Here is a 9,881-nt window from a genome sequence, read left to right on the forward strand (position 1 = left end):
TCCCTCTCTCTCTGACTCTCTCCCTGACTCTCTCTGACTCTCTCTCTGACTCTCTCCCTCTCTCTCTCTGTCTCTCTCCCTGACTCTCTCTCCCTCTCTCTCCCTGACTCTCTCTGACTCTCTCTCTGACTCTCTCCCTGACTCTCTCTGACTCTCTCCCTCTCTCTCTCTGTCTCTCTCCCTGACTCTCTCCCCTCTCTCTCTCCCTGACTCTCTCTGACTCTCTCTCTGACTCTCTCTGACTCTCTCCCTGACTCTCTCTGACTCTCTCTCTGACTCTCTCCCTCTCTCTCTCTGTCTCTCTCCCCTCTCTCTCCCTGACTCTCTCTGACTCTCTCTCTGACTCTCTCTCTGACTTCTCTGCTGAATACAAAGGGTAAAAGACGTCATATTGACTTTGTGGGCCGAGTTGAGTTCTTAGTGAGAATAAAGAAGGACATTAGTTTGTACAAACCTGACCACACTAACTGACACTTTGGCATATAGGGACTTGACACATCCCTAAAACACCATTACACAATATCCTCTTATTGTAGAATAGAAGCTGATGTACTGCTTTATCATAACATAACTCTTATCCAGAGAGACTTTACAGCAATGGAGTCTTATCCAGAGAGACTTTACAGCAACTGACTCTTATCCAGAGAGACTTTTACGGCAACGGACTCTTATCCAGAGAGACTTTACAGCAACTTACTGGATGTGAGATGGACATTAATGACTGGTCAGATGGGTGAGTGGTACTAGGTCTATAGTAGTACCACTATATAGGGAATAGGGCTCTGGTCTATAGTAGTACCACTATATAGGGAATAGGGCTCTGGTCTATAGTAGTACCACTATATAGGGAATAGGGCTCTGGTCTATTGTAGTACCACTATATAGGGAATAGGGCTCTGGTCTATAGTAATACCACTATATAGGGAATAGGGCTCTGGTCTATAGTAGTACCATTATATAGGGAATAGGGCTCTGGTCTATAGTAATACCACTATATAGGGAATAGGGCTCTGGTCTATAGTAGTACCACTATATAGGGAATATGGCTTTGGTCTATAGTAGTACCACTATATAGGGAATAGGGCTCTGGTCTATAGTAGTACCACCATATAGGGCTCTGGTCTATAGTAGTACACTATATAGGGAATAGGACTCTGGTCTATAGTAGAACCACTATATAGGGAATAGGGCTCTGGTCTATAGTAGTACCACTATATAGGAATAGTGCTCTGGTCTATATTAGTGCACTACATAGGGAATAGGGCTCTGGTCTATAGTAGTACCACTATATAGGGAATAGGGCTCTGGTCTATAGTAGTGTACGACATAGGGAATAGGGCTCTGGTCTATAGTAGTACCACTATATAGGGAATAGGGCTCTGGTCTATAGTAGTGTACTACATAGGGAATAGTGCTCTGGTCTATATTAGTGCACTACATAGGGAATAGGGCTCTGGTCTATAGTAGTACCACTATATAGGGAATAGGGCTCTGGTCTATAGTAGTGTACTACATAGGGAATAGGGCTCTGGTCTATAGTAGTACCACTATATAGGGAATAGGGCTCTGGTCTATAGTAGTGTACGACATAGGGAATAGGGCTCTGGTCTATAGTAGTACCACTATATAGGGAATAGGGCTCTGGTCTATAGTAGTGTACGACATAGGAATAGGGCTCTGGTCTATAGTAGTACCACTATATAGGGAATAGGGCTCTGGTCTATAGTAGTGTACTACATAGGGAATAGGGCTCTGGTCTATAGTAGTACCACTATATAGGGAATAGGGCTCTGGTCTATAGTAGTGTACTACATAGGGAATAGGGCTCTGGTCTATAGTAGTACCACTATATAGGGAATAGGGCTCTGGTCTATAGTAGTGTACTACATAGGGAATAGGGCTCTGGTCTATAGTAGTACCACTATATAGGGAATAGGGCTCTGGTCTATAGTAGTGTACGACTATATAGGGAATAGGGCTCTGGTCTATAGTAGTACCACTATATAGGGAATAGGGCTCTGGTCTATAGTAGTGTACTACATAGGGAATAGGGCTCTGGTCTATAGTAGTACCACTATATAGGGAATAGGGCTCTGGTCTATAGTAGTGTACGACATAGGGAATAGGGCTCTGGTCTATAGTAGTACCACTATATAGGGAATAGGGCTCTGGTCTATAGTAGTGTACTACATAGGGAATAGGGCTCTGGTCTATAGTAGTACCACTATATAGGGAATAGGGCTCTGGTCTATAGTAGTGTACTATATAGGGAATAGGGCTCTGGTCTACCACTATATAGGGAGTAGGGTGCCATTTGGGACCAAGATTCACCCCTGCTAGTCCTGGCCTTCTTAAGTAATTCTGTAAAGCGTCTGGGTTGTCATTTTGTTTTTCAGCTGAGAAATGGTTGAGTGTCAATGTTTACTCCTGTCGTTTATGTGGTTCTGTCTGTCTGTGTCTGTCTGTGTGTGTGATTGTGTCTGTCTACTACTGGTCTGATTCTATGTGTCTGGGTCTCTCTCTGACCCCCTGACTCTCTCTGGGTCTGGTTCTATGTGTCTCGGTCTCTCTCTGACCCCCTGAGTCTCTCTGGGTCTGGTTCTATGTGTCTAGGTCTCTCTCTGACCCCCTGAGTCTCTCTGGGTCTGGTTCTATGTGTCTCGGTCTCTCTGAGCCCCTGAGTCTCTCTGGGTCTGGTTCTATGTGTCGAGGTCTCTCTCTGATCCCCTGACTCTCTCTGGGTCTGGTTCTATGTGTCTGGGTCTCTCTCTGACCCCCTGACTCTCTCTCGTTCTGGCTCTATGTGTCTGGGTCTCTCTCTGATCCCCTGAGTCTCTCTGGGTCTGGTTCTATGTGTCTGGGTCTCTAAGGATTTTTCTGTCACTCTAAGGATGTGTCTTTCACTCTAAGGATGTGTCTGTCACTATAAGGATGTGTCAGTCACTCTAAGGATGTGTCAGTCACTCTAAGGATGTGTCAGTCACTCCTAGGATCTGTCAGTCACTCCTAGGATCTGTCAGTCACTCTAAGGATGTGTCAGTCACTCTAAGGATGTGTCAGTCACTCTAAGGATACGTCAGTTACTCTAAGGATGTGTCAGTCACTCTAAGGATGTGTCAGTCACTCTAAGGAAGTGTCAGTCACTCCTAGGATGTGTCAGTCACTCTAAGGATGTGTCTGTCACTCTAAGGATGTGTCTGTCACTAAAAGGATGTGTCAGTCACTCTAAGGATGAGTCAGTCACTCCTAGGATGTGTCAGTCACTCCTAGGATGTGTCAGTCACTCTAAGGATGTGTCTGTGAGTTTGTACTCAGGGTCTTGTTAAGTGTGATCTCAGTTGGTCTGTATCTCAGTGTGAAGTCTGTCTGTGGTTACAGATGCTAATGGGAGATAACCGCTGGCTGGGAGGTTGAGTGAGGATACAACAGAGGTAAGGATTGTCTGAGAATGATAACAAATACATCTGAATTCACCCTTGAAACGTTTAGAGAATAACGGTATGTCTAACAGCAACTATTCTTTGTGACTGTGACATACCTGCACACTCCCTACATATTTATTTGGACAGTAAAGTTCTCTACTCCAGCATTTGGGATTTGAGATCAATTGTTTTATATGAGGCGAGAGAACAGAATTTTATAACTTTTATTTGAGGGTATTTTCATATACACTGTTCAAAAAAATAAAGGGAACAATGTAACAATGTAACAATGTAACTCCAAGTCAATCACACTTCTGTGAAATCAAACGGTCCACTTAGGAAGCAACACTGATTGACAATACATTTCACATGCTGTTGTGCAAATGGAATAGACAACAGGTGGAAATTATAGGCAATTAGCAAGACACCCCAATAAAGGAGTGGTTCTGCAGGTGGGGACCACAGACCACTTCTCAGTTCCTATGCTTCCTGGCTGATGTTTTGGTCACTTTTGAATGCTGGCGGTGCTTTCACACTAGTGGTAGCATTGGAAGATTGGATAGCTGCTGCAGTCATTCCCCTCTTCAAAGGGGGAGACACTCTAGACCCAAACTGCTACAGACCTACAGTGGGGAGAACAAGTATTTCATACACTGCCGATTTGGCAGATTTTCCTACTTACAAAGCATGTAGAGGTCTGTCATTTTTATCATAGGTACACTTCAACTGTGAGAAACGGAATCTAAAACGAAAATCCAGAAAATCACATATGATTTTTAAGTAATTAATTTGCATTATTAAGTTCTGCTATTCTGATGTATCAAATACTTATGTCATGCAATAAAATGCACATTAATTACTCAAAAATCATACAATGTGATTTTCTGGATTTTTGTTTTAGATTCCGTCTCTCACAGTTGAAGTGTACCTCAAATGACTGCCTCGCCTGGTTCCCCAACTACTTCTTAGACAGAGTTCAGCGTGTCAAATCGGAGGGCCTGTTGTCCAGACCTCTGGCAGTCTCACTGGGGGTGTGACATGGTTCAATTCTCGGGCCGACTCTTTTCTCTGTATACATCAATGACGTTGCTCTTGCTGCTGGTGAGTCTCTGATCCACCTCTACGCAGACGACACCATTCTGTATATTTCTGGCCCTTCTTTGGACACTGTGTTAATCAACTAACCTCCAGACGAGCTTCAATGCCATACAACTCTCCTTCCATGGCCGCCAAACTGCTCTTAAATGCAAGCTAAACTAAATGCATGCTCTTCAACCGATTGCTGCACACACCTACCCACCCGTCCTATTCTGGAAAAGAATATGTGGACAACTATAAATACCTAGGTGTCTGGCTAGACTGTAAACTCTCCTTCCAGACTAACGTTAAACATCTCAAATCCCAAATTAAATCTAGATTCGGCTTCCTATTTCGCAACAAAGCATCCTTCACTCATGCTGCCAAACATACCCTCATAAAACTGACCATACTACTGATCCTCGACTTCAGCGATGTCCTTTACAAAATAGCCTCCAACACTCTACTCAGAAAATTGGATGCAGTCTATCACAGTGCCATCCGTTTTGTCACCAAAGCCCCATATACTACCCACCACTGCGACCTGTATGCTCTCGTTGGCTGGCCCTCGCTTCATATCCGTCACCTAACCCACTGGCTCCAGGTCATCTATAAGTCTCTGCTAGGTAAAGCCCCGACTTATCTCAGCTCACTGGTCACCATAGCAGCACCCACCCGCAGCACGTGCTCCAGCAGGTATACTTCACTGTTCACCCCTAAAGCCAACTCCTCCGTTGGCCACCTTTCCTTCCAGTTCTCTGCTGCCAATGACTGGAACGAATTGCAAAAATCACTGAAGCTGGAGACTCATATCTCCCTCACTAACTTTCAGCACCAGCTGTCAGAGCAGCTCACAGATCACTGCACATGTACATAACCAATCTGTAAATAGCCCATCCAACTACCTCATCACCATATTGTTGTTTATTTGATTGATTAATTTTGCTCCTTTGCACCCCAATATCACTACTTGCACACTCATCTTCTGCACATCTATCACCCAATGTTTCATTTGCCATACTGTAATTACTGTAATTATTTCACCACTATGGCCTATTTATCGCCTCACCTCCCTAATCTTACCTCATTTGCACAAACTGTATATAGACTTTCTCTACTGTATGTTTGTTTATTCCATGTGTAACTCTGTGATGTTGTTTGTGTCGCACTGCTTTGCTTTATCTTGGCCAGGTTGCAGTTGTAAATGAGAACTTGTTCTCAACTGGCCTACCTGGTTAAATAAAGGTGACCTGGTCTACCTGGTTAAATAAAGGTGACCTGGTCTACCTGGTTAAAAAAAGGTGAAATAAATAAATACAAAAATATAAGCAGGAACTGAACTGTACACAGTCAGGCAAGATAAAAACAGAACAGAACAAGTGAGACACTTCCTACAGTAACCGGAAGCTGTGGTCTTCATAAATACATACACTTTTGCTGTATCATTTCTCAAAGCTCTTTCTAAACTTTGTAACTGTGTAACATCGCTATCTTGATGTGAACTTGTTTTGAACTAATATGGAAATGTAAAGATATTTGCAAAAGGAACAGGACTGAAACTAGATGGCTTGTAAAAAGCGTTTCGAAACCTTCCTGGCACGACATGGTCTACAGGAGCTACGCAACAGTGACTCGCCACAAACCACTGTCTGTATCTGTATCTGTGTCTGTATGTCCACAAACCACTGTCTGTATCTGACACCACGGTGTGCGAACCGTCTGATCATTTCACAAGGCTTCACTTGAGACATACGCTACCGTTCAAAAGTTTGGGGTCACTTAGAAATGTAGTTGTTTTTGAAAGAAAAGCACGTATTTTTGGCCATTAAAATAGCATCAAATTGATAAGAAATAGAGTGCAGACATTGTTAATGTTGTAAATGACTATTGTAGCTGGAAACGACAGATTTTTTATAGAATATCTACATAGGCGTACAGAGGCCCATTATCATCTACCATCACTCCTGTGTTCCAGCTTGTTTTTGGTTTGTTACAATTGACCTCCATTTTGTTTTTTTCTAGTGACAAAGATCCCGATGTAATGATCAGTCACTGGGGGACGTGCACCAAGATCCTCCTGGTACTGGTGTCGCTGAGGGTCATATACTATACCGTTCTGGAATATACCAACAACCCAAACCACCCCTACCAGCGTCCCCATTCTAGGAGGACTCCAGATCCTTCAAGAGGAGAGGACTTGTCCTCCGAGAGCATCAGTTCAACGACTAACGATGAATCAACATATTATGTGGAAGTTGAAACTCCAGACGACAAGGACACACCTACAATGTATGTTGACGTTGAACCACAAGCTGAATCAGAAGTTTACCTGGACACAATATCCATTCAGGACTGGCCATCAATAACACCGACCACTGGACTGGCCACTCCTCCTCCGTATGTGTCCCCAGGACCGTACCATGTAGAATACCCATCAGAGTACATCTTCATCCTGGATGAGCCAGAGAAATGCCGGGAGCAGAACCCCTTCCTGGTTCTGATGGTGCCAGTGGCGCCTTATAACAGGGAGGCCCGTGAGGCCGTCCGCAGGACTTGGGGCAGTGAGAGGCAGGTACTGGGCAGAGAGGTCTGTCTGTTCTTCCTGCTGGGACTGCCCAGTGGAGAGGAGACAGAGCAGCTCCAGGAGAAGGTGCTGCAGGAGAGCAAAGAGCACCAGGATCTGCTGCAGAGCAACTTCATAGACAGCTACAAAAACCTGACCATCAAGACCATGGTGATGATGGAGTGGCTGAGCTCTCGCTGCCCCAACGCCTCCTACGCCATGAAGATCGACTCAGACATGTTCCTCAACGTGAACACCTTGGTCAACATGCTGCTTCACGCTCCAACGCAAAACTACATGACTGGACTAGTGGCCCGATGGGGAGCCGTTCTAAGAGACCGTAACTCCAAATGGTACCTTCCAAAGGAGGTGTTTCCTGAACCAGTATACCCACCTTATGCTCTGGGTCTGGGCTATGTCTTCACCTTAGACCTCCCCAGGAAGCTGGTGGAGGCGTCCAGGCATGTTAAAGCCGTCTACATAGAGGATGTGTATCTGGGACTGTGTATGAGACACCTGGGCATCCGGCCAACTGACCCCCCCAGTGGAAACCTTTTTCAGGGGTATGCAGGAGCCCAGGACCGCTGTCACTACATGGCTGTTATCACGACCATCCTCGACACTCCTCAGGAGCTTCTGGACATATGGAGAAACATGCACCAACCTGGGCCTGTCTGTTATTGAAAACAACACTCTGGGAAAGACAAATAGCCTTGAGGTTAGAGCGTTGGGCCAATAACCCAAAAGGGTGATGGTTCCAATCCCGGAGCTGACAAAATGGCAAATCTGTCACTGTGCCCTTGAGCAAGCACTTAACCCCAGTGCTCCATGGGAGCTGGACAATGGTGTCCCTCACCGGGACCTCGCTCCCTGTGGGTGTCTTGTTTGAGCTGTGACTTTCTCTTGGATGCTTTTCTCTGGGTGTGGTAGAGAAGGGTCACCTTATCTCTGTGTTTGTGGGGGTGTAGTAGAGAAGGATCACCTTATCTCTGTGTTTGTGGGGGTGTGGTAGAGAAGGGTCACCTTATCCCTGTGTTTCTGGGGGTGTGGTAGAGAAGGATCACCTTATCTCTGTGTTTGTGGGGGTGTGGTAGAGAAGGGTCACCTTATCTCTGTGTTTCTGTGGGTGTGGTAGAGAAGGGTCACCTTATCCCTGTGTTTATGTGGGTGTGGTAGAGAAGGGTCACCTTATCTCTGTGTTTCTGTGGGTGTGGTAGAGAGGGATCACCTTATCTCTGTGTTTCTGTGGGTGTGGTAGAGAAGGGTCACCTTATCTCTGTGTTTCTGTGGGTGTGGTAGAGAAGGGTCACATTATCTCTGTGTTTCTGTGGGTGTGGTAGAGAAGGGTCACATTATCTCTGTGTTTCTGGGGGTGTGGTAGAGAAGGGTCACCTTATCTCTGTGTTTCTGTGGGTGTGGTAGAGAAGGGTCACCTTGTTTCTGGGGGTGTGGTAGAGAAGGGTCACATTATCTCTGTGTTTCTGTGGGTGTGGTAGAGAAGGGTCACATTATCTCTGTGTTTCTGTGGGTGTGGTAGAGAAGGGTCACCTTATCCCTGTGTTTGTGGGGGTGTGGTAGAGAAGGGTCACCTTATCTCTGTGTTTCTGTGGGTGTGGTAGAGAAGGGTCACCTTATCTCTGTGTTTCTGTGGGTGTGGTAGAGAAGGGTCACCTTATCTCTGTGTTTCTGTGGGTGTGGTAGAGAAGGGTCACCTTATCTCTGTGTTTCTGTGGGTGTGGTAGAGAAGGGTCACATTATCACTGTGTTTCTGTGGGTGTGGTAGAGAAGGGTCACCTTATCCCTGTGTTTGTGGGGGTGTGGTAGAGAGGGATTGCCTTATCTCTGTGTTTCTGTGGGTGTGGTAGAGAATGATCACCTTGTTTCTGTGGGTGTGGTAGAGAAGGGTCACCTTATCTCTGTGTTTGTGGGGGTGTGGTAGAGAAGGGTCACCTTATCCCTGTGTTTGTGGGGGTGTGGTAGAGAAGGGTCACCTTATCCCTGTGTTTATGTGGGTGTGGTAGAGAAGGGTCACCTTATCTCTGTGTTTCTGTGGGTGTGGTAGAGAAGGGTCACCTTATCTCTGTGTTTCTCTGGGTGTGGTAGAGAAGGATCACCTTATCTCTGTGTTTGTGGGGTGTGGTAGAGAAGGGTCACCTTATCTCTGTGTTTCTGTGGGTGTGGTAGAGAAGGGTCACCTTATCCCTGTGTTTCTGTGGGTGTGGTAGAGAAGGGTCACCTTATCCCTGTGTTTCTGTGGGTGTGGTAGAGAAGGGTCACCTTATCCCTGTGTTTCTGTGGGTGTGGTAGAGAAGGGTCACCTTATCTCTGTGTTTATGTGGGTGTGGTAGAGAAGGGTCACCTTATCTCTGTGTTTCTGGGGGTGTGGTAGAGAAGGGTCACCTTATCCCTGTGTTTCTGTGGGTGTGGTAGAGAAGGATCACCTTATCTCTGTGTTTCTGTGTGTGTGGTAGAGAAGGGTCACATTATCCCTGTGTTTCTGTGTGTGTGGTAGAGAAGGGTCACATTATCCCTGTGTTTCTGTGTGTGGTAGAGAAGGGTCACCTTATCTCTGTGTTTCTGTGGGTGTGGTAGAGAAGGGTCACCTTATCTCTGTGTTTCTGGGGTGTGGTAGAGAAGGGTCACCTTATCTCTGTGTTTCTGTGGGTGTGGTAGAGAAGGATCACCTTATCCCTGTGTTTCTGTGGGTGTGGTAGAGAAGGGTCACCTTATCCCTGTGTTTCTGTGGGTGTGGTAGAGAAGGGTCACCTTATCTCTGTGTTTCTGTGGGTGTGGTAGAGAAGGGTCACCTTATCCCTGTG

The 9,881-nt window shown here is 45.8% G+C and overlaps 1 protein-coding gene across 4 annotated transcripts; it reads left to right on the forward strand.

Annotated features, from left to right (window-relative positions):
• Positions 1-562: 562 nt before the first annotated feature.
• Positions 563-8,814, forward strand: LOC135538078 (beta-1,3-galactosyltransferase 1-like). Of its 4 annotated transcripts, none has more exons than XR_010455319.1 (3): positions 563-733; positions 3,379-3,431; positions 4,324-4,416. XR_010455319.1 is itself a non-coding variant. In XM_064964066.1 (3 exons), the coding sequence occupies exon 3, from the start codon at positions 6,541-6,543 to the stop codon at positions 7,744-7,746; it is 1,206 nt and encodes a 401-aa protein (XP_064820138.1). In that variant the 5' UTR covers positions 563-733; positions 3,379-3,431; positions 6,522-6,540; the 3' UTR covers positions 7,747-8,814. The 4 variants fall into 4 exon arrangements, 3 of the variants coding, with proteins under 3 accessions (XP_064820138.1, XP_064820139.1, XP_064820136.1); XM_064964066.1 differs by lacking the exon at positions 4,324-4,416 and adding an exon at positions 6,522-8,814; XM_064964067.1 differs by lacking the exons at positions 563-733; positions 3,379-3,431; positions 4,324-4,416 and adding exons at positions 4,430-4,523; positions 6,522-8,814.
• The last annotated feature ends 1,067 nt before the right edge of the window (positions 8,815-9,881 follow it).

This window comes from Oncorhynchus masou, unplaced genomic scaffold (genome assembly GCF_036934945.1).
Source record: "Oncorhynchus masou masou isolate Uvic2021 unplaced genomic scaffold, UVic_Omas_1.1 unplaced_scaffold_900, whole genome shotgun sequence".
NCBI lineage: Eukaryota > Metazoa > Chordata > Actinopteri > Salmoniformes > Salmonidae > Oncorhynchus > Oncorhynchus masou.

Excerpts from the sequence above, each read along its gene's own strand:
- LOC135538078 (XM_064964064.1), top strand. The coding sequence starts at position 6,103 with ATGGTCTACAGGAGCTACGCAACAGTGACTCGCCACAAACCACT. Across the intron at positions 6,147-6,521 it reads GTGACTCGCCACAAACCACT|TGACAAAGATCCCGATGTAA; the intron begins GTCTGTATCTGT and ends GTTTTTTTCTAG.